The 26429-nt window shown below is 35.0% G+C and overlaps 2 protein-coding genes across 2 annotated transcripts in view; one reads left to right on the forward strand and one right to left on the reverse strand.

The window, feature by feature from the left end:
- The first annotated feature begins 1052 nt into the window (after positions 1-1052).
- Positions 1053-12552, forward strand: LOC132557171 (major facilitator superfamily domain-containing protein 8-like). Its single transcript, XM_060221666.1, has 11 exons — positions 1053-1132; positions 5975-6128; positions 7357-7600; positions 8482-8595; positions 9055-9249; positions 9488-9581; positions 10168-10302; positions 10886-10989; positions 11468-11562; positions 11626-11811; positions 12253-12552. Exons 1-11 carry the CDS (start codon positions 1053-1055, stop codon positions 12454-12456), a joined length of 1605 nt encoding a protein of 534 aa, XP_060077649.1. The 3' UTR covers positions 12457-12552.
- Positions 12553-19179: 6627 nt separating this feature from the next.
- The window catches only part of LOC132557164 (circadian locomoter output cycles protein kaput-like), a 32165-nt gene continuing 24915 nt past the window's right edge, over positions 19180-26429 (reverse strand). The window contains exons 8-13 of the mRNA XM_060221660.1: positions 26100-26241; positions 24709-24815; positions 21970-22117; positions 21319-21553; positions 19498-21120; positions 19180-19257 (exon numbers count right to left, since the gene is read on the reverse strand). Coding sequence (XP_060077643.1) covers positions 19180-19257; positions 19498-21120; positions 21319-21553; positions 21970-22117; positions 24709-24815; positions 26100-26241 — 2333 coding nt within the window. The remainder of the gene's footprint in view (positions 19258-19497; positions 21121-21318; positions 21554-21969; positions 22118-24708; positions 24816-26099; positions 26242-26429) is intronic.

Below are 26429 nucleotides of genomic sequence, written 5' to 3' on the forward strand. Positions count from 1 at the left end.
TATGTTAGAAGCTATCACTGATCTAAGACTACATTAATTGATAGTAAAATGTAAGTGACTTTGTCGCTTGTCCAAGAAACCTTATTATTAAAATGACATTGCCGCCGGTTGTTTTACTGTACAGTGAATCATTGACCACTCATTAGAAGTACCGTATTCAACATTTAAAGAGCACCGGGACTGATTCGAAGTGATTAAAAATAAATACTTACGAATCTGCCTGTCCTGTTGAATGGACTTTTCAGATAAAATGCATGTTAAATATGATCACTTGATAAATAAATCTTTGATTGAACAATATGGTATTATACATCAAATCTATCATAGTATTCTGATCCGACTTTTTCTCAATTATGTAAAAGATAAGCATTTCAAAAGTGCTAGTGCACCTCCTATTGTCATTTTCTGTGATCAGTTGTGATTTTCTTCAGTCGACGTCTCGGTTTTTAAGATCTTTATATGTAAATTTACGAGTCCTAAATACAGGAAAACACTGTATGACTTTCTGGCTGTACTGTATCTTATCTGAGTTTGTATTGAAATGTGCCATTCACTTGATTCTTTCTGTTCTGGTAACTATACTTCCAACACCAACAGCAAATTATGTAATTATGTAAATTTTTTTTTAATTGATCGTTCTGTCTTCGGGTTAATATTTCAATATAACGAGTCTTTATATTGACATATTCATGAACATCCCTTAAAAATACGTGTCTTCATTTAGTGTAATAGCACGTGATACTTTAACCGTAAATCCTCAGCAACATCATATTACCAGAACTTGAAAAGGTCTTTTGTCTGTGTAAATGAACTAGGACAAGGTGACGGAAGTGCTTGTGTATGCATGCTTTATAATGGAGTGGATTTCTAATTAGATGTTACCATTATTTTGCTCCAAGGCTAAAGACTTGAACACGATTACCTGGGTAGACACAGTCGCTCAATAGCGTCAGTCATACACTCTAGCAGAAGCCGGGATCGGTGTTAATGTTGTTATAGTGAAGTACTTTGAGCTGTGATTTTTCGTGAAATTCACTCAACCGGTCTCAATCATGACAAAATTAACAGTGTTGGAAAAAGGACCAATTCAGCTGCTAGACGTGAAAAAACTTTCACTCGGTAGGAAAAAACTGTAAGTGTATGAAATATCACTTATCTATTAGTCAATCCTCGCTTTACTGCTACAATTTGCATATGACTAGCTTATTTTGTCTGTTTACTGTTTATTTCTGTATATCCTTAGTATCGTTTATGGTTCCCTGTTGCTTTGGATGAAATCGCGCTGTTTTGGTCTAAACTGTTGATGTACCGTGTGATACCAGTTACAGGTATGCATGTTCTATTGTTTTATAAACGGGTAACTGAACTGATTGACTTTTTGTTGTGACATTAAGCTACCGTGTTTAGGAATCAGTAAGTCTCCACAACACCTCGTTTTCAGTCCTTGTACATCTCTGATATATCTAGGAACGTCTTCTTATGTACGTGTGGATTCTTGATGTGTTTTTTCTACATTAACATTATAACAATAAAATCTGGTAGTGATTTGCCAATGACTTGTATCAAGAGTGGCGGGTATTTTTCTAGCCCCTCTGGATATTGTTAAACATAGCTAAAGAATCACTTGCGTGTAGAAAAAAAATCTTAAGAATATTTTCAGTGGTTCGATTTTGTATCGACAAGCCACGGCTATTGTCGTCTCCGCCATCTTCTTTACACTGCTCTGCGCATGGCGCCACTAAAACAAGGTGACTGAACAAAATCCGAATATGCCCTTCGTGACATGGGAGCTGCTTTTCTGTAAATAATAATGAATTCTGAAGTAATATTTTTTTCTTTTTATTCGTACTGACAATGACCCCAAAATTTCATACCAATATACAGTAGATTCTAATGTACGTTATGTTCAACGTATTATTTCTTCTACTGAAATGTTTATAATATACCAATAAAAAAATCACTTGTTGAATATTCGTGTATGTCTATATGTGGTTAAATTGATCTTGTCTCATTTGTTAAGTAATAACACAGTTTAAACAGAAACCGTTCAAATAAATGCCGGGACCTACATCTGTAGACTTCTAGACAAGTCTCTTGTCAGCATAAACATACCGTTTTTTTTTTAATTTGCAGTAGAGATGAAACCATGTGAAAGAAACAATAATTTTATGCTTTGTTGTATATAAAGAACACGACTCATAAGTCCTGAAGAGCTATTAGATATCAAAATGAAACCTTTCCCTGAAGTTATTAACTACATTGAAATAATGCACTCTCAGATACCAGGTACAGAAATATGCTGACAAATAAAATCTTTGCACGATAAAATTAAGCGTAACTTTATATTCTACTTTTGTTGAATCTTTGTTTATTTTGACGTGAAGTATTTCACCGGAATAATTAACATACGTATACATTGAAGTGATACCTATATATAGCCTAATTTTAGTGTAACAAGATTTTAAGGAAGCCTCCAATTATAACTTCACCAATGTCACGTATAGGCTCAACAACTGAAGACATTAACGAGAATTCTTAGTTATTCTCTTTATTCATCGGCGTCTTGTTCGAAAATGACCAGAACGGCCGAAGACGCTACCAGTAAAGAATTCTCGGAACTTTCCTTAACCAATCGAATTTTATTTTACATGTGACTTTGAGTGGCGTTTCGGCCATTGACCAATCGGATCTAGCCTAACTGTTTCAGCGCACCTGTTGCGACCTGTCAACAATAGCTTGGCTTACATGGAGATACTGTGACACCATCGAGTAATGCTAACAGACCCCTTGATTGCAGACAATGAGAGTAAATCCTGACGCTAACTGACTAAAACGCTAACGCTAACAGATTAATTAAGAGGCTAATACAACGTGAAGCACCTTTGACCGAAACTTGTTAAGATGCCTATTTATATAGTTCTTTGATAATGACATGCTTAATGAGGTTTTAATGAAGACTTTACTTGAGAACATGTCCTAATCCTGACATTATGTAAAGTTTAGTGGCTTTGTAAGAAACAAACTGACAGAATAACTCTCAGTCCACAGTAAAATATCCAAAGAAAAATCTAAATTATCTAAACTGTATATACATATATTTATCTTTCTAATTATTTTTCCTAAAAAATACTAAAAGATAATGAGTGCTGGGACACTTCCTCCATGATTAAAAAATCAATTCCTCCGGAATTGTTCAATATAAAAATACAAGAAGACACAAGAAAGAACAAGATACAGTGAATATATATACAAAAACATCAAATAAATCAAAACAGATCAAGTCAAATATGAACACAATTGTTAAAATAAATAAAAACATATAAAATCAAGATATATAGTTTGAATCACACGAGGCATTGTCAATGTTCAAAGCGTATTTGTAACAGTAACAAAGGGAAGTAACTCCAGTCATGGATGAAAGGAAGGGACTCCCAATCATTTGGACCCAGGGAAACAATCTAAAGGTGATCAAAGGGAAATAACTCCAATTCAAGATCAAATAAATTCATACTGCTGTGAGTTGGGTCCTTGTTACAACCTTTTAACAGTATTCACTTCCCCCATTCTTTTGCACGCGAATTCAAAACACACTATCCCCAGAATCCATGTCTTGGTGTGAAATAATGCACATAAATTCATCATTTAATAAATCACCATTGATCCACACTGAGGAACAGATAAAAACCATTGCAGAATAAATGAAATGTAAAATTCGGAGCACATGTCACTTGTGCAGTTTGCAGTAAACAACGCTAATAAATGACAAACTAAAAAAAATGAAAAATGTCGACGATAATGAAGTTAGCTATATGATTGTTGGATGTCGTTAAAGGACAATCCAGTCACATTGTACCCAGCTGAGAATGAGCTCCATACTTAGATACACGTTTCACAGTCAGGTGAGTCTTTTGCTGTAAAAGTGGAGAAAATATGAAGTAATTTTCAAAGGATGAAGAATCAGTTTCATTGGTGAAAACCATCCATCCCATAAATTATTATTGAATGTTTTGAAATCCCACCCAGGACTGATAAAGAGAAAATCACAAACACTTGTTTGTATGTCCAATGAAACGCTTTCCGTTACTTCCTGAAAGTAACAAAACAGTGTCTTAGTAAGACAACGTAGTCATTAACTTTCATCTTTACATCGTATCGACACGTGTACTTAATTATTAAAAAGGGGTATGTTTTTTAATATCAGGCATTCTTTCATACTACAGACTATAGTCATACCAGATTTTGACTCTAACCGATTATCTTCTCGTTATCTCCCTTATATATGTACCAGGAAATAAGATATATATTGTATGGAGGCAGATGCTCTACCTCTTTATCTAAAATATTATATCTAAATTACTTCTTACACATTATAGTATTATGAGTTTGATCAACTATATACCATATATTATATATGTATTTGATCTGTTTAGAACAGCTTTTCAATGCATTACGTTCAGCAGCAACCATATACATGTACGTGTATATGTGTCAGGAGATAAACTTTTCACCAACTTTGTAAAATGAAAACGTGTTAGATGTTTCGATGTAGATGTCGTAGTGTTGATAATGAAAAGACCAGTTCATGTTGGATGTATTTTATTCGTCTGCATGGATTTATATACAATATACATGTGAACTATATACAACAACCATCCTTTACCGTATCAAAGTTTAGATGTAGAGATGTTCTTGCATCAGTTTCTGGTTACTTTGGTGTAGAGGTAAAACATCATTGTCTGGTTACTTTGGTGTAGAGGTACGGCATCAGTTTCTGGTTACTTTGGTGTAGAGGTACGGCATCAGTTTCTGGTTACTTTGGTGTAGAGGTACGGCATCAGTTTCTGGTTACTTTGGTGTAGAGGTACGGCATCAGTTTCTGGTTACTTTGGTGTAGAGGTACGGCATCAGTTTCTGGTTACTTTGGTGTAGAGGTACAGCATTAGTTTCTAGTTACTTTGGTGTAGAGGTACACTATCAGGTTCTGGTTACTTTGGTGTAGAGGTACAACATCAGTTTCTGGTTACTTTGGTGTAGAGGTACAGCATCAGTTTCTAGTTACTTTGGTGTAGAGGTACGGCATCAGTTTCTGGTTACTTTGGTGTAGAGGTACAGCATTAGTTTCTAGTTACTTTGGTGTAGAGGTACAGCATCAGTTTCTGGTTACTTTGGTGTAGAGGTACAGCATCAGTTTCTGGTTACTTAGCCTACATATCTGAGACTGGCAAATTGATATTTGCAACATATCTATGATTAGACGAGTTAACGTTCGATGATCGGATATAAAGAAACTACTGATAAATGCTTTTAAGTTATTTTGAATCACAGAATATGTCAATGCCACATTCGCACTTAAAATGTCTAAGAACATGCTCTATATTTCAGATAATTAGAAAACCCAACGATGTTTTGCTGTACTTATGTGTACATTTACGCTTAAATGCCGTGAACAATATGTGACGTAACGTCGATAGGTGTACAACCATTAATGCGCACGGCAGCGCCTATCTTCATTTCCGTACTTACACTAAAATGAGGAAATCAATGTCTTGTGGTTTTGAAACATATACCTTCGTCTCATTTGTTTTGGAAAATCATGATTTTCGATAAAAAAAAATAAGCTGTCGTGGTGTCTGTTTTATCCGCTTTTCTCGCAGGGTATCACTTTGAGTACACACACCTTGTTTAATACCAGAAGTGACGACATATTATAATTAACGGTTCTATTAATAAACACACGCGCTCTTAAAGTCCAACCAACACACGAAGACGAAGTTTTTGATCACTCTCAAAATTAAACAAATATTTTGGAAATATTGTTATATTTTTGGGTAGAGTCACATTGAAAAATATATGTTAGCAGTCTTTATATCATCAGTTTGATTAAATCTGTGCATGACCTCATTAATGGATATAATATTTATTAAATATTCTGTTCTACGCAATGCATTTAATATTTCAAACATTTCAATTTCAGTCCCGGATCTGTCGGTGTCCCCAGTACAATATTGGAACCTCCAAATGTGTACAAGAGCAGATGGCGATCAATTAGGGTCATGTACCTCACTATGTTTCTTAGTAGTGTGTCATTCTCCATATGTATGTCCTCCATATGGCCTTACCTACAGTTGGTAAGTATGTTTCTCTGTGTATGTCTCCCATATGGCCTTAACTACAGTTGGTAAGTATGTTTCTCAGTGTATGTCCTCCATATGGCCTTACCTACAGTTGGTAAGTATGTTTCTCGGTGTATGTCCCCCATATGGCCTTACCTACAGTTGGTAAGTATGTTTCTCGGTGTATGTCCTCCATATGGCCTTACCTACAGTTGGTAAGTATGTTTCTCGGTGTATGTCCCCCATATGGCCTGACCTTTTACGTTTTAGTCAAAACCTTGGCTGGTAACGTGTTCGGGCATCCCAGGGTGTTCCGTTTATGAGAATGTAACAATACTTTCCTTTCATTGATGATTTGAGATTTGTATGGCGAGTGTCGTTGATGAAGCAGAAGACGCTTACCCCTCCGGAAATCCTCCTTGTGTTTGTTCACCGTCCTTCCTGTAAATGTTTCCTTTGTCCACATTTTGCCTTCGTGTCGTAGATTTTTATTTTTAATCCCGATTCGTTAAAATGTCGGGTGTTTTATTAAGCCTCTTTATGTACCATAACGATGTTGATTGGCCTTATTCTTTATTCTTTACTAGCAGCATGTTATTGTACGTTGGTATGCCATAAGGGTTGAAACATTATTATCCATCATTATTGTTGATGGATAAATAATCAATTTTAAATGTATATTGCAGAACATTTTCTTCTGGTTGATAAATTCAGTACAGTAACAGTTGTTACAACACAATCAGTGAATGTTTTTGAGTGTGAGGTTTCGATGACTACACTGGCTAAAATGGCCAGTGCGAAGCTCACTAACGCTGACGTACATGGTTTAAGAGATGGTAAGGAAACGATGAACTTCACCAACTGTTCTATAATTTTATGTACATTAAAGTTGATCTATGACAAAGTGATAAAAAGCGTAGCCGAATTGACCATATTAAAATGCTACCATAATCCGTATTGTTTTGGTCTATAATATGTTTTCCATCTCGTTCGAACGAAGTGTATTTAAAGTGGATTAAAATGCAACCGATTTCCTACCATCTGGTACGCTACATAAGTCAGTTCGAGTACGCCTCACACAGGTCATTTGTCCGGTGAAGGTGACCATGTAGTCATCGGAACATTACACTAAAATCTTCTACTGGTTGTGTTATAAGAACTTTTATTCTAAATAGCCTATAACATCCTACCATGAGAAGGCAATATGAATCCACCAGTAAACATTATATCTGTTTGTTTACAGCTGGACCCGTCTGCTACCACTAACTTCCTAGGCTGGGTGGTGGCTTCATATAGTTTGGGACAGCTGCTAGCCTCTCCATTCTTTGGTTTCTGGGCTAATAAAAGAAAAAGAAGTCGAGAACCCCTGGTTGTGTCCCTTATCATCAATATACTAGCGACTGTCCTGTACGCATATCTTCAAAGTCTAAACTCGCATCGGAGTATAGCACTTCTTCTATCCAGAGCATTCATAGGCTTTGGAGCAGGTAGGCTGTTGGTTCAAATGCTACGGAAGAGTTAAGGAATTTCGTATAGAAATCTTCACAGGTGATTAACAAATAGGAAGGCACTAGAAATTATGTCTATTCGATAATGAAATGAAAAATCCGTTTCTCATTACTTTGTGCGATAAAAATAATTGTTCAGTCCTTCCGTACCAAGTGATAGATGGATACTACTTGCATGAATGGATCATCATGAGTTTTTTTCATTCTGTAATGCATTTGGCGGAAGCTGCATTCAACCTGCGATTGATGATTGGATAATACTTTCATGAAAATGCAGAAAATAATACAGAATGATTACTCATTGTATTTGCCATGTATTGTTGAAAATAATCTCCCCTAGTGGAGGATATCGGTAACGGTGTATTCTTGTTTTTATTCCATTTCATTGTATATTTCTAGTACAACTTATGCATATCGTGTACGAATGCATTTTTAGATGGACTACATTGGATAGATATACTCCAGGAGTTACAATCACTTTCGCTCTCTGCACCATGGAACATATCATTTCAAAATGAATTGTTCCAGGAGAAAAAACACTGACCAATCACAGGCTGATAAGCTCCTTTGGAAGATTACAAAGGAGTTACAACCAACTTTAAAGCCATTACAATATACCGTTATGCCTCGAGATTATTTTTGATATACATCAAAGTCTTTTTGACTTGTCCACAAGGTGACACACATGGAACCTTCACTTTTGCCATGAAATGTTCCAGAGGTGCAGAGATCGTAACCCCTGGATTATCGAGGATGTTTATATCCGTTCCCGTGTAGGCTATCTTAAAACGCATTTTTACATATAAGATATGTATGCGATCAAACTTAAGTGTTCTTCATCTGCGTCTTTGGTACTATAGGTAATGTAGCCGTTGTGCGGTCCTATGTGTCTGGAGCTACTACTACACGTGAGAGGACAGGGGCAATGGCTAGTATGAGTGCCTGTCAGGCAGTGGGCTTCATATTTGGACCATGTGAGAGTTTATAATAGATATAAGCATTTCAAAGTATATATTGTAAGAATGGAATTTATTTGTGGTATACCTATTTTATACTTATGTTATACTTATCTAGAAAATATCAAAAAGATAAGAAACAATGGAATTTGGAAGAGAGTTTTCACTGATATTTCAATATCTTCGGTTACTCTTGTGTTAATGACTTATATTGTACTAAAAATAACTGAAAGATGGCGATACTATTAACCAACATTCTTTAATTTGCGATTCCCTTTTCAATGGTTGCGTATTTTACGATCGAAACAAATTTGTAAAAGTTAGTCACCGCGAAGAAATAGAAGAATGGTGGTTCACAGTACTTAACTTCAATATGATACAAGTTCTACATGGTTTACATCAGTTATTTGTTTTGTTATTTCATTTTGTTTTTATTTCTATTTTATCAATTTGAAAAAGTAAGGTTTTATATTTTAGCAATCCAGACAGCGATGGTGCCTATAGGATGGCCTGGACCTGTCCACGAGGCTGCTTTCCACATTGATCTCTACACAATGCCTGCTTGGCTTAGCGCTGTTGTTGGCGTCATCAACATAATACTTTTGGTGGTAGTTTTTCAGGAGCACAAAGTTGACAATGATGAGGATATAAACTTCAATATCCAAGGAGGTGGTATGTTGATTACGTCGCTGCTGTGATAAAGTACAAAAGACGGATCATAACACAGTATCATGTTAGAATTTCCAATTAGAAATACTGTGAAAAATCAGTATTATATTACAAATGAAATCGTTTCTTATGTTGTTCAATACTTACTAAGTTGTTCAGTGCTTCATATTTAAAGTCGTTAAGGTCAGATATAATATCTGAAGCAGGTTTTCGCTTAAAGTTATCGCTTACTATTGAACAGACGAAATGCCCGACTACACACCAGATCGTACAGCTGTCATCGCCTCACTCATACTATTCTTCTTCGTTTTATTCCTCTTTACAGTGTTTGAAACGTAAGTCTGACATCGTCGTTTGTTTTAAACTGACCGAATTTTTACAAAGTAATGATACTTTATGTATGTTGTGCATTTGATTTTGCAATTTGTTAAAAAAGATACAACATCATGTTTTGTTTCCTTAATCAAACTAATGTTGACTTGTTAAATTTTTGCTGCCATTTAATACTTGTAATAGTGTGACCAATTTTAGCTCACCTGGTACGAAGGATCGGTAAGCTAATGCCATGGTGCGGCGTCCGCCATACGTCCATCGTTCGGCGTTCGTCAACTTTTAAGTAAAAATTGTTACCGGTCATACACTACAGAATTGACTTAATTTGGTCAGAATCATGGTTGGGGGAAGGGGGAGCCAAATTTATAAGAATTAATTTGATGAATGTTGAATCTGTTTTCTTTTCGACCGCAAGGGCATGATTCAATAGGAAAACTATTTCAGGAATTATTTGGTCATATTTGAAATTTATTAAATGACTGAATAGCTGAATTATCCAGGTGAACGATGCAAGCCTCTTTGGCCACTTTTTTCATGCTGTTTTATTTCGTTACAATATCTATCTGTTTTGGGTTGTTTTGTTTCCAGTATTGCCACGCCATTAACGATGGATATGTTTTCCTGGACAAAGAGTGAAGCCACATTGTATACAGGGATCATCCTAGCTGTTGGTGCAGTAGTCTCTGTTTTTGTCTTTTTTGTCGTCAAAATCCTCGTCAAAAGGTGAACCGAATTTATCCGATATCTCAAGTTTTCATTTATTCCTATCTTTTATTCAAATTAAGGTCTAAAACTACCAAGAATATAATCTATATAATCTTATTGGTTTAATCGGAATTTACATTTAGTTATATATTATATTGGTGTTAAATTTTCCAAAGAGGGGGTCAAGCATAGAGAGTCTATACCTCGGTCTTAGTTTGGTTATTCGGAGTAGACTTATATATAAACTTTTGAGTAATTACGTTTGTAACAGTTGCTGTGTTACATGTAATACTATAATAATTGAGTAATAAATTATGAACTAGAACACGTTTTATTGTTAATTTACTCTCTACAGTCACGCTATGTTTGAAATAATTTGCGTATTTCTAAGTAATGTGCGATATACCACTCATGTACAGGGTATTTTTATAGGACTTTTTTGTAATTTGTAACATTTGTTCTATAGGTATGTTAATGAAATACATGTGCATTTATATATGTATAATTTGGTTGCGGCTGTTGTGAATACTTGTTTTTATAAACCACTTTTTAGTAGTCTGTTACCTGGTCCTCGCACATAAAAACACTGCTGTCCTTTCAGGTTCAACGAGCGCTATATCCTAATAGGGGGATTTCTATTCTGCCTGTGTGGGTTCGCCATCTTCCTGCCATGGGGAAACCATTACCCAGATTACCAAGATCAAGGTCTCGTTTCAATATTGATGTTATTTTATTTTGCGATCTTATGACACCTTTTTTTGGATAAGACATTTTACACTTCAAAGTTAAATGAGGAAAAATAACATGTTTTGGCCTTTGTTTGATGATACTAATATAAAGATGTTGAGTTGAGGTGCTGTGATACTGCATTTTCATGAATGTTCGTTTTGTGATATAATATTGATATTTTTCATATGAAAACAACGTGATTTTGGCTTTATTGTTTCCAAAAAACACTATATCAATGTTACGTAGTTTGTGTATTGTCGTTTAGAGAATTCTGGAGTCCAATCATAACCAAAAGGAAACACTTTCACAACAAGCAAATAAAGCTACCTGACATCCGCGGTTTTAAATGTTATTAGTATTATTATTGTTGTTATTATTTTATAATTTGCAGTAATGGTATAAATTATTGGGTTAAATACATGTGTATATGAACCATTTGTTTTATTTCTTGCAGACTTAGTACCATCCGCACTAGCTAATCCTACAATTGCGCCAAACTCAACCGCAGCAACAAATTGGTCAACACCTTTTATAACGACCCCGGATAGCATTTGGTCAAACGCAGCAGACACAACGCATTCGTCAACGCCATTTGTAACAACACCAAATAACAACAGTTCAACAGGTGATGAACCCGAGAAGAGGGGTTGTCCTATTTCCTACAAGTGGTGTGCTTACACACCGCGAATACCTTTACCTCAGTTCCTCGTGGGCACACTCATGATTGTCATTGGCTACCCCATTTGTAACTTGATGATATACACACTGTTCTCAAAAGTCCTTGGACCCAAGCCGCAGGTAGGTGTTTAAGAGGTTTATCACGTGAATGTCCTGCTATTCAATGAATATACTTGTACTCTTTTGTGCGATATGAAGTTGGACGTATGTGATGCTCGTTTGTTAACCCTGTTGGTTCAGTTGTCGTACACCATATTCTCATTTGGGCAGAAGACATTACTTATTAATAAAAATTTACATGTTGGATGACCACGATAATTGAGAAAACTTTAAGACTCTGGTCTTATTTTCCTCGTACTTTTTTCAGTGGTTCGCTCATATCTTGCATTTTCATTTTGCATGTTTGGCATTTTGATATTAACAAAATGTTGTGGTGTACCTATGCTAGTTGCTCGCACCGCAATGGTACGCGAATCTTTTTATCTTTTATCCTAATGTACTTTCATTACCACCATCACTGAAAACTTCTGCTCTGTCATTTGAATGTCATTTGTATTACAGGGGGTAATGATGGGACTTCTCACCGGTTCTGGGAGCCTGGCACGAACCCTCGGACCAGTGTTTGTTAGTCAGGTGTATAATGCCTATGGACCGAGAGTAACGTTTATATCCACGTGTGGGATAATAATCCTGTCATTAGTTGGATGTTTATCAGTGTTTAAGAAACTTGTACCATTTAGATACCAACAAAGTAACAATTTGTAATGCGACCATATTAATAATGTGGTGCACTGGACTACTTATCATATCATGAAATAACCTGTGCTATTTGACATATTTTCAATTGCCAAGACGGTGAGAAACGCGAGACTATATCCAAAAGAGTGATGTGAAGAGGATACGATCTCTTTGCATATGAAATCAGAATACCCGATCTTTTGAATTTAATATTTCAGGGACGTTCGCATGAAATATGATATGAAATAGCATTACTTGTTCTTTCTTGATTCTAAATCATATTTTCACTAGGCGTTGAAAATATTAAGATTGATTGTATCTGTACTGTTAAACATGGTTACCACAGCAGCATTAAATCTTGATTCTAAATCATATTTTCACTAGGCGTTGAAATTATTAAGATTGATTGTATCTGTACTGTTAAACATGGTTACCACAGCAGCATTAAATCTGTTCTTTCTTTATTCTAAATCATATTTTCACTAGGCGTTGAAAATATTAGATTGATTTTATCTGTACTGTTAAACATGGTTACTACAACAGCATTAAATCTGTTTCAGTGCTGTATTTCTCCCATCCACATTTGGTTTTAATTATCTTTTCCGAGGAACATATCACTATAAGTGAATTTTAAAGAATGTGTTGTTGATGTTGAGTTCTCTATGTTTTAAATACTCGCATTACGTGATATATTTTTTTATTTTGGGTTATTTCATGTGTTCTAAATGTGGATGACAGTGAACGATTTTTGTTTTGTTTCAGTTTTACTCAATACTTGCCAATATGAAAGTGACTAAGCACAAACCGAGTTGTTTTCTGTTAAATATCAAGAGTATTTAAATTGAATTGTCATATCCTGAAACATTATGCTCTCTTAAGTGTGTATTATTGTCTATATGCAAGTATCCAATGTTTATTACTGATATTTTACTTTGATTAATGATGTATAATTGGATTTATAATTGGATATTATATAAAGAGGGACAGCGTTGATTATAGGGAGGAGGTCCGTTCCGTTATCCATTATATATTTCTAAATATTTGTTAAAGCATGATATGATATATATTTAAGAAATGACGTTATATTTAATATAAAGATCAAGTAATATTTGTGAGTTTTATTTATTACAATACAAAATAGATATATAACGTTTCTCTCGTTCAACGGACGATAGATCGCCATCTGTTTGTACAAAAGCTGTTTCTACTCAATCCATAGAAATTCTGGATGTAAAAACTAAGGACTTTTTATTTAGCCAGCATATTGCCATAAACGTGTTCACGTTTAAGTGTGGGTTGTAAGCACTTCTCCTTAATTTTAATTGTCGTAAATGAGTTAAATCAATGCGCGGCTTATATTGTAAATGTTTGTCAGCATTGGATATATAATAAGTTAATTATGTGTTCTATTATCTTGTACGTCGTCTGTACAATTTTCGAGATCGTAAGTGGAATACATTACTAGTGAATTTTGAGTCGTCGCTGTTGGCCTTAACCTGCAAGTCACGTTTCAATTCATTCATACAAAGTCACGGTTCAGAACATAAATGTGCAGTTGACATTCGTCTGATACATTTCTTTGGTGCACCTCTCATCCAGTTTTTTTGCTCTTTATTTTTTTTTTTTTTTTTTGAGTTTCGATTTTTTTCAGTTGCCTCCTAAATTCCTAATTTAAGCATTTTGCATCACTGACGAGTCCTATCCTTAAAGGACGAAACAGCTGTATGATGTAGCATCACTGACGAGTCCTAGAAGGACGAAACAGCTGTATGATGCAGCATCACTGAAAAGTCCTAGAAGGACGGAACAGATGTATGATGCAGCATCACTGACGAGTCCTAGAAGGACGGAACAGCTGTATGATGCAGCATCACTGACGAGCCTAGAAGGACGAAGCAGCTGTATGATGCAGTTTAATAAGTAGGTGGTTACTTTATCCACTTCTAAAGTTGTATCGAAAGGTGCTATTCTTTTGCATGTCTTTTGTTTGAAAATACTAGATTTCAATCTGATGTTAATATCAAACTTGCAAGACATGTAAAACTTTTTAAGCATGCAGACCTTTAGCGTATTAAGAACCCCTTAGTGTTCTTTTTTAATTTAACTAAAACTTAAGTTGTGTATACATACGAACGTACATGTGCATTGTTGTATCTCGACCCCAAAACTAACAAGAGGAAATCTAATCGATTTCAACCATGCTTTATTTTCAAATCATAAACAATGTTCCTAAATTTTTTAAACTGGTATGTTCCCGATATTTTACTTGTTATAAACAGGTCTCACCCTGCCATAATTTGTTTTAGAAACTATTCCAAAGTAGCTGGATTGTCACAGTTATTTTTATCACATGAAGCGCGAAATTTAGCTCACTTACTACAATGAATTTGAGATCAATTTAATTATACACGTGTACAACCTGGAGTACCGACCATTGCTACATATACGCAGACACTAATGTACAAGTTACGACCAGATAACTCAATTAATAAGGAATGCATACTATCAATTTCACTATATTTACAAAAACATGAATTAAATGCGTCCCAGTATTGAAAACTAAATTAACAACTGATAAATTAATAGATATATGTTGGTATATGTCAATTTTCTCAAGAAGTCTCAAATATGTCAATATTTTTTTAACACGTCTACCTGTATCTACTATATTTGAAGACATATCTTACCACATGATAACGATAAGCGATACCCGTTACCTGTCGTTTGTAACAGTGAAACGCGATCAACTGGAACGGCAGTCTAGTGATCGAAAGAAACTAACCACCGTCTCTACAACACATTGATTCCATACAATTATACGTAAAAGGAAACTGCAATATATCTGTCGAGAATACATGCACTTTACATAATCCAATTTCAACATCACTAACAGTATATGGCACAATACATTACGCAATGCATTATTAAAAGGCGTTGTCCGCCGCTGAAAGAACCGTCATAGCTGCCGAAGATCCCAAGAACAAGCATACAAAAATCACGTACTTACGGGGGCATTTCTTCATGATATGATACCGTTTAAACAAAGTATTTATCGTAGTCTGGTGGAAGTAAAAACTAAGACTATTCGAAATAGTAGACTTAATTCAAATAACAGAATTTCGATGCCACTGTTTGTATTATCAGTTATCCCGAATACTAAATGAAATAATATCTCATCTTGATATGGTGTATTTCGTTGCCGCTACATCCTCGATATTCCTGGGGTTACGATTAATTGCAGTCTTAGGAGTTCTAATAACACTCGCATATTGCGGTAAATTTAACCATGGTATACTAACTTCTTTTTGGCAGGCATGCATTATTAAAATATTTACAATGATTGATATTAAAAGCTGTCACAATATACTGAATTCTGTGATTCGCGGTCAAGTACAAAATTTGAATTCCTTAAACAATTACGTTTGTACTACAATTAAACCCCGTTATAAGTCTTATCAAGCTTTTTTGACGTCTCCGGACACATCGCCAGAACACTGACTTCGTCGGTGAGACGATACCCGGACATGCGAGGAGTCGCGCAGACGGAAAACCTGTCAATCAACCAGCCCGACCAACCAACAAAGTACCAACGGCTTCAAAGCACAGTGTAATATATAATCAAAATAAAGAAAACACCATATTACTTTAAACAAATAAATCAGAATATCAACCTTAAACTTCTATATTAAATAATTTATAAGTACTTTAACAATTTAGAATAACAAGTTATCTATGATAACAACAATATTTAAGACATACATATCAACAATGGACAGCAAAAAAATATATGAAAAATATCAACCATATGATATGGCACATGTTCACATGTATCAATGTAACAAAATTACAACATATAAATAAAAAATGCTCTTTACAAAATCAGGGGATAAGTGATATCACATTTCTCTTTTCTCCACTCTGATTTTATTTCAGTTGCCATGACATCCAAGGAAAACATCGGTCAGATTAATACAAAATTGATTACGGACAAGTTACATACAAAATATGATTACTGACAAGTTACATACAAAACTAATTACCGACAAGTTACATACAAAATTGATTACTGACAAGTTACATACAAAATTCGATTACTGACAAGTTACCGTCAACTGGTCGCTGACGTCAAAAGATTTAACAAAAAATTATTTGGATGAATTTGTTTTGATCTTATGTGAGTTTCCATTCGATCTGTTCAAAACAATTTTTTTCTAAGTCTCTACCATGCTAAAATTTCTAGAACAATCAGAAATTATAAAATAAAACACGTTTGTACAGTGCATGATCTTTCAGTGTTTAAAGAGCCAGACCCAGGGCAAAGAAGATGGCTAGTTCATACTTTTGTATCGCTCTCTGTTTGGCTCTCTCGTGTAGTATCACTCTAAAATCATATTCATAAATACTCTTATGGAATATTCGCTTTAGATAGATCCATTTCGCGATGTTCTATATGTTCGTTACCGTATCGTAGCCCCCATTTGAGGGCCTCTTTGTAATTAATCGTAGTTTTCCTCGTAATCTTCACGTTTTTGTGTCACATCTAAGCATTAAAAGATGTGATAAATACATACGTTAGATGATTTCCATACATGATATATAGAGTATTGATTGCATTTATCGGTAAAATCTCTTTACAAGCGATGTCACTTGGACGTACTACTCACCTCTTCCACCATTTTTGTTTTGGTTCTGACCGCGTCTGAACGTATCACGCGACATTTCCTCATTAATATTCATATCCTGGTTTTGATTATTAAGACTAATTCCGGCACCGATATCTCCGGTACCCTTTCAATTTCAAGTTCGAAACTTTATACAAGTCTTTATCTATATATTATCTATTAGTATACAACCAACATTTCCAGTCAATAATACATGAAAAAATATCTATAACGGAGTGGGTCTGGCTCTTTAAATGAAAGGTCAGTCTTGTCTCTTCGCTTTAATCATAAGACATCACTTTACTAAATTGAAAGCCTACATGCAAATTTCATAAATATAACATCACTCCTAAACTGTCAAAATTCTGGGGTACATCACACCAAAATGGGGACCAAGAGGAGAGCTTATCTATTTCTTCCGATTTTTCAGATCACCTTCAACAAAGCCGACTGCTTTTATATCAGGGATCGTTCCAGGACGGACTAAGGACCACGTGAATGCCATTTGATAATATTCGCATGGAAAATATTGATTTCATATATTTTATATATATATATATCTCCTAAACATAATTGCAATTAGGGGCAAGTAAACATCTGCATCTTGATTCTGACATTTCTTTCGATCAATTTTAGATTTCACATGTTTCAAAATTTAGGCCCTTCTCGTTACTGATGAGTCCTTGAAGGACAAATCAGCTGTAAGGTAGCTTGTATAAAAAAGTGCTTTTTACTTGCGTCTATTGATACAATCTTTCAGTCAAATGTGCAACATATAAGGTAGTAATACAAAGATACTGTATATGTACACTGTCATCTGTAGGAAAATGTATGTAATTCAGTTTCGCTATCAGTAATATATATAAAATTTGTAAAAAAATATATTGAATGTATAATTGCCATTAGAACCAGCAATGGCTATGATACTAAATGTGAAATCAACATAAATAGTTATAATCAGTTAAAACTTCAACAAAAATATTGTTATAATCAGTTAAAAACTTCAAAGAAAATATTGTTATCATCAGTTAAAACTTCAATTAAAACAATGTTAAAATCAGTTAAAACTTCAATGAAAACAATGTTAAAATCAGTTAAAACTTTAACGGAATTAAGTGAAGTTTCCATGGTCACATGTATCAGATCGACTCAAATTTAATTTGTAGACATTTTATTAAAATTTTGTATAAATATATTTTTATCATAATATAAATTGTCAATAGTGGAATAATACATATATATATAACATTTTATCTCAAATATACAATTTCAAAAATATATTTTCATAACATCTTTTCAACAAGGGAGACATTATCATAAGATAACAAAAAAGAATATATAATATAGCAACATACATCACTTTAAAGTTATCACTACTCTTGGCAAACATCGATATCAGAAATGAAAAACCGAGATATAACTGAATATGATATCATAAAATAATGATTTTGTGTCATTGCCGTCACTCGAGGAGGGATTCACAAATCCCTACTGGAAATATGCCAGATATACTCTAGATGGAGATAAGCAGTGAACATGGCTCTATTTAATGTTAGAATACAAAACTGTATTTTGTATGCAGCACACTACCATTCTAAAATGTATGCATGTCAAATTCAAAAGGGAGTGAACGTAATACAATGTCAAGCACTTATAACAATAAACAGCAAAAGAAAGTTTCCACTCTAATGGTAAATTATCCGACGTCAATGAAATAATGCATAATTTTAATTGATCGTGTCAGTCCTACAGTTAGACCTTAGGGCAAAACTAAAAATTTCTTACTAAAAGTCAGGGGTGGGTTAAATGTAGGATAGAAATTCTTAACGATGTATAAATGCAAGACTTGTTAAACGACAAAAAAGGCACGATGAATATAGTCTATTTCAAATCAAAGTCAGGAAATACCTTTAACTAAAACTTTGTTAAATAGTACTTCAAATATTACAAAGATACATTTCAAACCCATACTGTTCTTTCACTTAATGAGGAATGTTGGTTTCACTCTAATATTGCCGGTCGATGGCTAGAAAGTTATCCCAATTGAGAACGTCCCCAGTATCAGATCTTTTTCTACATTACAATAATTTCATATCATGTCTGATAACCTAGCTATAAACTCCTCCTCGAGATTGGAGATCTGCATCTTCTGTTCCTGTACTGATGCCTGAAATACAATTTTGATTGAGAGAGTAAATCAATAGTGCAGACATCGGAAAATTTAAAAAAAAAACACACACACTGAAGCACAATAATGTCAATAAATCTGACACTTATGAAGAAAATGCTGATTATTAAAAAGAAAAAAGAAAGACAAAATCCATGGAGTGACGAGAATTTCATCATATACTCATTTGGAATACAATATCATACAGTGCAGTCAACACTGTGATTCCATCTATCTTACCTTTAGTTTGAAGACATTTTGAAGTAGCCCTGAACTGCTCTCGCCAATATCAGTTTGTGTGTTGGTGACAGAAGACAGATTTCTCTGAACCTGATCGAGGATGGACTCTTGAGATAACAACAACTCGTTGAGCTGCTTATGTTTGGCATTGATCTGGTCTGCCAGTTGCAAGTATGCACTGTCGCTCTTCTTCTGAACATCTTCAGTAGACTTATTAACAGAGACATATTTTGGCTCTTCCTCATTGAAACTACTATTGTTGATTTTGTTTTGCTTAACCATCAGATTACTGCCATTATGAATAACATCAAAGTCTGCGTTACTGATTTTTCTGCTTCCATGTACTAGATGTAGCTTGGATGATATGACTTCTGGTATAGAGCTTGGAATATCTCCCGGTCCCGAGTGACACAGTCTTCCATGATTTTGTTGAGCACACCTGTGCGGACTCAATCCTGAGCGTTGCTCCTTGTAAAATGACGTTTTATCGTCAACATTTCCTGATGGCTCAGAAGAACTCTGAACAGTAGACAACAAATCAATATCTTCGTATGTAAGACCAGCTTGCTCAAAATGCAGCTGATTACTGTGATTACTTTGTACCAAATTAGACTCATGTCTGAACGATGTTTGACCTACAAGCATTGGAGGTGGTAATTGTGACAGTAGCGGACTTGAGATTTCTTTTGAATTCTTGTGGCTAGTCCAGTCTAAAGGTAAACATGATTGGCAAGCGTAATGATCTCCACATCCACTGATAAACTTTTTGGGGCTAGTCTTGGTAAAGAATGAAACTGGTTGTACCTGGCTAGATTGTGTACATAATGGACTTGATCCTTCACAGCTAGTGTGGTTGTGATCAACATTGGACTCAAAAGAAACATATGTATTGTAAGGTGTGCTAAATTGTTCTTGGTTAGACTGATTCTGCAAAAGGTTTGACTGAGTAGTGCTAGATTGATCAACTGGAAAGCTTGTCGGACGACTATGGTTTGAATCTACATTACATGGTGTGTTCAGGGAAACGTTGGCCTCTTTTAGATTTGTCTGGTCAGGACAAAGTGTTCGAAGCACTGTTGTTTTATTGTGACAAGCCTGGTCTTCATGTGATTGTGAATGTATTAAGATTGGTTGACTGAATTTTAAGTTTGATTCATTAGAACGGTTTGTATCAAGGCAACTATGAGTAGGGCTGCTTTTGTCAGACTGACAATGGACAAGGTTACTTCGATCAGAGTAAGCATCCTGGGTATTACTGATATCACTATCCATTTCTACTTCAGTAAGGTAATCGGTCCAGTTATTCACATTCTGTTTGTTCACCTGGGTTTGAAGCACCTGGTCACATAATGATCCTTCTTCTGTCACGCTTAATAAGTTTTCACAGTTTACTGCAGTGTTGGCATATGGACTCCCATGATGAACATGAGGTCTTTCCTCACTGTGTGACTGACAACTTCTAGCTTCGTGGTTATGAAAAGGGCTGCCTTCCCCACAAGGAACATAAAGACTTCCAACACTACATCTTAGAGCACTGTCTTCTCTCCCCGAAATCTGTGGACTCAAGATTGGTGGACTACCACTTATGGTTTCAGAAGTACCAACGATGGTCTGGGAGTTTTCCTAGTGAGAAACACTTTTGATGGACTGAAGGTCATCACTACAAATCGAGCGAGAACTAATGGGACTGTTATCACTGCCAGCCTGAACACTATTGTTACATGAGGTTCTGGAAGTATTGGTTAGGTCACAAACCAGAAGACTTTTAAGCAAAGGTGTGTCAAGCTTTTTAGCTCCTGAAATACTCCCACTACAACTTACTTCCATGGATCCTGAAGACATCGCTGATGCTTTGGATTCAAAATCTTTGTTGCTGGTGAGAGGATTTTTTTCACCCTTGTCACCGTCATTTTTTATCTCTGAATTTTCTGCTCCATCTTTATCATGAAGTGGGAATTCGGAGATATCTTCCTGGAGGCTAAGTTGTTTTGTAACTGCAATAAGGGTATTCACTTTCTTTTTCTGTTCTTCTAATAACTGATCTCCTTCAGTCTTACTGGAAATGAAGAAATAACGCAAAATAAAGTGACACCACGACATTTAATTTAAGACATCGCTGGTTTTGCTCAAAACTTTTGGGGAAGATCTCAAAATGTTTGCCTAAAATTGGCAATAATTTATCACGTTTTTGAGATTTCTAATACAACGTTATCTGATCCATTTTACTTCCAAGTTTTGATATTAAATAACATGGTGTATATGTGTAACAGAAAGGTGCATGCACTGGACACAATTCCTTAATGCCTTTTCGTCTGAGAATTTACTTTAAATGCAATCTTCAAGTTTCAGTGATTTTTGGGTCCCTGCCATTTTATGGGTCATAAGGATATTTGTATTTCTGTGAAGACAAATTTATACTAAAAAGTTAATACTGATGTCATTTTACAACAATGTTGATGATGTCTTGCTTACTCTATGATAATATTGATACTGGATATGAATTTGGCCTCCTTCGTCCATGTGTCCCGTACAATGACAGATCGGGACAAAACAAACTTCACCGACTGATTTGGTATCTTTAGTCTAAAAATGGTTTGTGGTACCTCATTGTCCGTCATTACTGTAAAAAACAAACAGGATAAACATATGATTAAAACGGTTTAAAATCATCAATATTCTTCATTACAGTAACTGTGATCAGATCGCAAGTCATCAATATTGAGTAATAGAATTTTACAGTAAGGCTGAGATGTCCCTGTCCACTAAGAGACCCATTTTTGCTTATTTTGTTTGCTAAACTTAAAAACAAGCTGTGAAACCTCTTCATCATGCACTCATCAATATTCCATGAAATAAACATTGAAATTGATGATGAAATTGATAGTTATCAATTTGAGGCATAGTTATCCTACGAAGAATTTGTGAGCAGCATCATAACAGGTGTCATCTGTTATACGATAGGCCCAAGGAGTGACAGAAAAATCTTGTAGTAGGTAAATGGGAAACAAATTTGTAAACGTGTAATCTTTTCTCTTGTCTTGCACTAGTGAAATCGATCATTGGGTTGAAATGAGATTAAACCAACAAGTCAATGTTCTTGAGTCAATAAATTAACTTTCGTTTTCATTTACATCAAAACCTGTCTCATTAATCTCAAACATAAAGCAAATATTTAATATCGGTGAGATTTTTAAAAATAATTACTGTAAAATAATAGATTTTTTTTTTCAAATATGTGGGCTACCTCAATCCATGAATTTCCACATCCATGAAATGATGAACAGATAAAAGTTGACACAGATTTCAATATTTAATATGTGACTTTGCAGTATAGCATAAAGATTCAACGATGATGTTTGTTTCTTTGCTTGATGTCTTGCATTGTGGCATCAACATTAGCCAGCTGAATGAATCATGGATGAACAGGCCAATGACCGAAGCTTCCAAAGTGTAGCACACAGAAATGACATTACCTAGATAAGGTAGCATACTACCCCTTTCTGTCATATCATATTAACACAATGGTCCAATAAATAGCACTCTGATCTTCAAGAGTTACTGCCCTTTGTTTCACTCTTTATGTACAGTGGTATAGTGATAAGCTAGACCTGATGGGGGCCAAGCATAATGAATAGTAACATATTAAAACAATTTGTAACAGACACACAGGGTAGTACACAGGTAACTAGTAAAAACATACAGGTAGCACTTTTCCTTCAATAACATGATAGAAAGCTAATTAATGACATGTATCATGTAACTAACAGAACACATAGGTCACTACTCCATCACCACTTCTATTCACAGGTAACACTTCTAACGCTCAGACTGAAGTTACAGGTCTGCATGTTACTGTTCATATTTGTCAATTGTGCATGCTCCTGCATGATACGCAGCTTTTTTTTTGGGGCAAAAAATTCTTGAAAAGAGCTTGCCACCTAGTGTAGATACATGGTTAGGTTAAATAATGTGTCTCCTGATTGAAAAACTATGCTTTTATGTGGTGTGTTCAATGAACTGCTATCTGTCATGAATATTGAAGCTGACGATTACAGAATCAATAGGGATCGACTGATAATCAAGAGCACACCCAGGCTAGAATAACATGCCCAGGCTAGAATAACATGCCCAGGCTAGAATAACCTACAGGTACCTGACCTAAGGTATATACTTGACAAAGAAATGTTGCATTTCATACTTAAGAAAAATATCTAGAATCTTACATCAAATTACGTCCTGTATATGAATTAATTTAAATTTGTTCAATCACTTTGTGCCTCATCCAGGATGAGTATATGAGTAAGAAAGATACAAATATCAGAGCTGATATGCACAGGTCCTTTGGTTCTTACGGCATGGATTAAAACTATCCGACATCAGAAAAAAGTCTGTGTTCGTCCTGTTTATACTATTTCATAATCTCTAGAGAACAAAATTACCTCATTACTGTTTTACCTCGAAAATGGACTTTCCCTTGATGCAAAATGGATGACAATTGGATATGTCTCTGGAATAATGGTGTCACTCCCATGGTTTAAGATAACCCAGCAATATTTTTTCCAACACTATCGCATAAATAATATGTAATATATATGCATCATTTCCATCAAGCATTTAATACGCAGCAAACCTACTTCAGCATATGTTCAGTGTTTCCAAAAATAGAACAAGTCGTCCCAAAGTGAGAACCTGGCTTCATCAGAAGATATAGATGACCTCAGATATTTTTTTCAGTGCTTATTCAGAAGGACATATATCTACCGATGCAGTGCTACAATTCTTCAATGGAAATGCTGCTTATGTTAATATAAATATCTTCATTATTAAAGTTACTCCCAACAACTAATTTACATTGTTCCATAATTCATCAAGATAAAAGTTGAACATATTAAGCATGGAAAAACATTTCTAATCTTGTGTTTTTATTGCTTTAACAGCACTGTACATTTTTTTATTTAGGAAGGCATTGATCTATTTATGAGCAAGAGTTTGAGCATGAACTTTCATGAAAATGCCTTGTCCTTGTGTGGATCACGTTTTTGAAAAACAAAAATTTCCCCCAAAAAATTGCATTGTTCACACATCACTGACAACTTTTTTCGAGTTTGCAATTTTGGCATGTCAAAGCCAGACATCCAATCACCAAAATATAAACGCATGAAAATCATTACAACTAACAGTATATGTTGATAGACTATAGAGATTACTTACTTTTCATATGACTGATGCTGACAGCCTGGATGTCCTCTGGTACAATGTATTCATAACAGGAATAGCCAGTACTCTCTTCCGAGAACAGACCCAGACATTGAGATACTCTGTAACACGATAACGTATAAATATTGCCTTGAAAGTGTGAGAAGATTTTTTCAGTGAAATTGGCTTGGTTGTAATTATAACTATTATCTTCTAATTGAAAAAGAAAACAATATCACTCTTTCTTAGCAAAAAAACCATAGAAAGGTCAGTAAAGCATTGATAATTTGGTCAAGCATTGGCCAAGCATCACTATATGACTTAACTGAATGACAATGTAGGTACATGTAATTAAATATCAGTTATGCAAAGTAATGAATATCATGTTATATACAACTTAAGTAATAAATCAAAACACGTTTGAATATCCTAACAAGAGATCCCAGAGGGATCTTGGCGCCCACCATATAAATAAGGATCTGTTTTCAGTTCTTGAAGATTTATTTATTTTTTTGTTACAGGTATTGTTCATGAACTGGTCTTCATTGAATGTACTCAATGATGGCACAAGATATTTTTATTAAGCACCAATTAGCAAATATCATTTGAAAAAGATCCCAAAGTATTATTAGATATCAGTAAGTTACAGGTGGATAATGGACATGGTCTTGAATCAATATGATAGAATATCGAAGAAAATATGCTTGGGCTGTATTACTGTCGACATCCAAGAAGGTTGCCAGTGGGCCACCTTGATTTCAAATCAGTCCAAAAAAGGTACAATGCACAACTGGGGATCAAGGGAAAACTGCATATGAAATTTGAGAAAGATCCATCCAGTACTTTCCCAGAAATAGCATTAACAAACTGTCGGCCATCTCGAATTTGAATCAGTCCAAAAAAAAGACAATGCACAACTAGGGACCAAGGAGAAACTGCGTATGAAATTTGAGAAAGATCCATCTAGTCTTTTTCCATAAATAGCGGTAACAAGAATTGTTTACGGACGGACGGACCACGGACGCAAGGCGATTTGAATAAACTGAAAAATAAGCCACCTCCAAAAATTCCTCTCACTTATTGGGAATCAAATTTGCAGTACACCTCAGTTCAAATAGGTGGGTAGTTTGAACACAGGATTTAAAAAAAATAATTTTCTGTCTAGTGATAGTTTGAATCCTTTCAAATCTTGTTTCACTTACATTTTGATATGCTCAAACATATTGTGAGACTGTATATGTGGTTACCATAAACATTGATGTTAAACCCTGTGGGTAGCGAGCCGTAAATGTCCATCATAAGCCAAGTTACACACATACATGTCACTTAATCAGCCCCTCTTAAGGCGATATTAATGTTCAATTAAGTAACTTCTCTAGATATGGAAAGTACTGCACTTATCATACCGTTGGTCATTAAAAAGGATTGTTCCATCCATACTGTGTTGACTACACCACTCTAGTTTGTCCAAACCCATCACAGACAACTCGTGTATCACCCTGTTTCTGACTGGCCGCCCAACAGCTACCAGCCAAGTGTTCTGTTTATCTGAAAATATAACAAGTTATTATTTTTTGATATCCCTTGAGCTGCATGTACATACTTGCCAGTGAGACACCTATCTCGAGAACATGTTCAGTAAACTGGAATCTTCTGATAAGGTAATAAGGATCCTCTAGCATCAGTCTTAATGATAGCATGACCAATAATGCGCAACACAATTTTGTGATTTCTAT

The sequence above is a fragment of the Ylistrum balloti genome, unplaced genomic scaffold, assembly GCF_031769215.1.
Source record: "Ylistrum balloti isolate Yb309-2 unplaced genomic scaffold, AGI_CSIRO_Ybal_v1 Utg370636, whole genome shotgun sequence".
In the NCBI taxonomy this organism is placed as follows: Eukaryota; Metazoa; Mollusca; class Bivalvia; order Pectinida; family Pectinidae; genus Ylistrum; species Ylistrum balloti.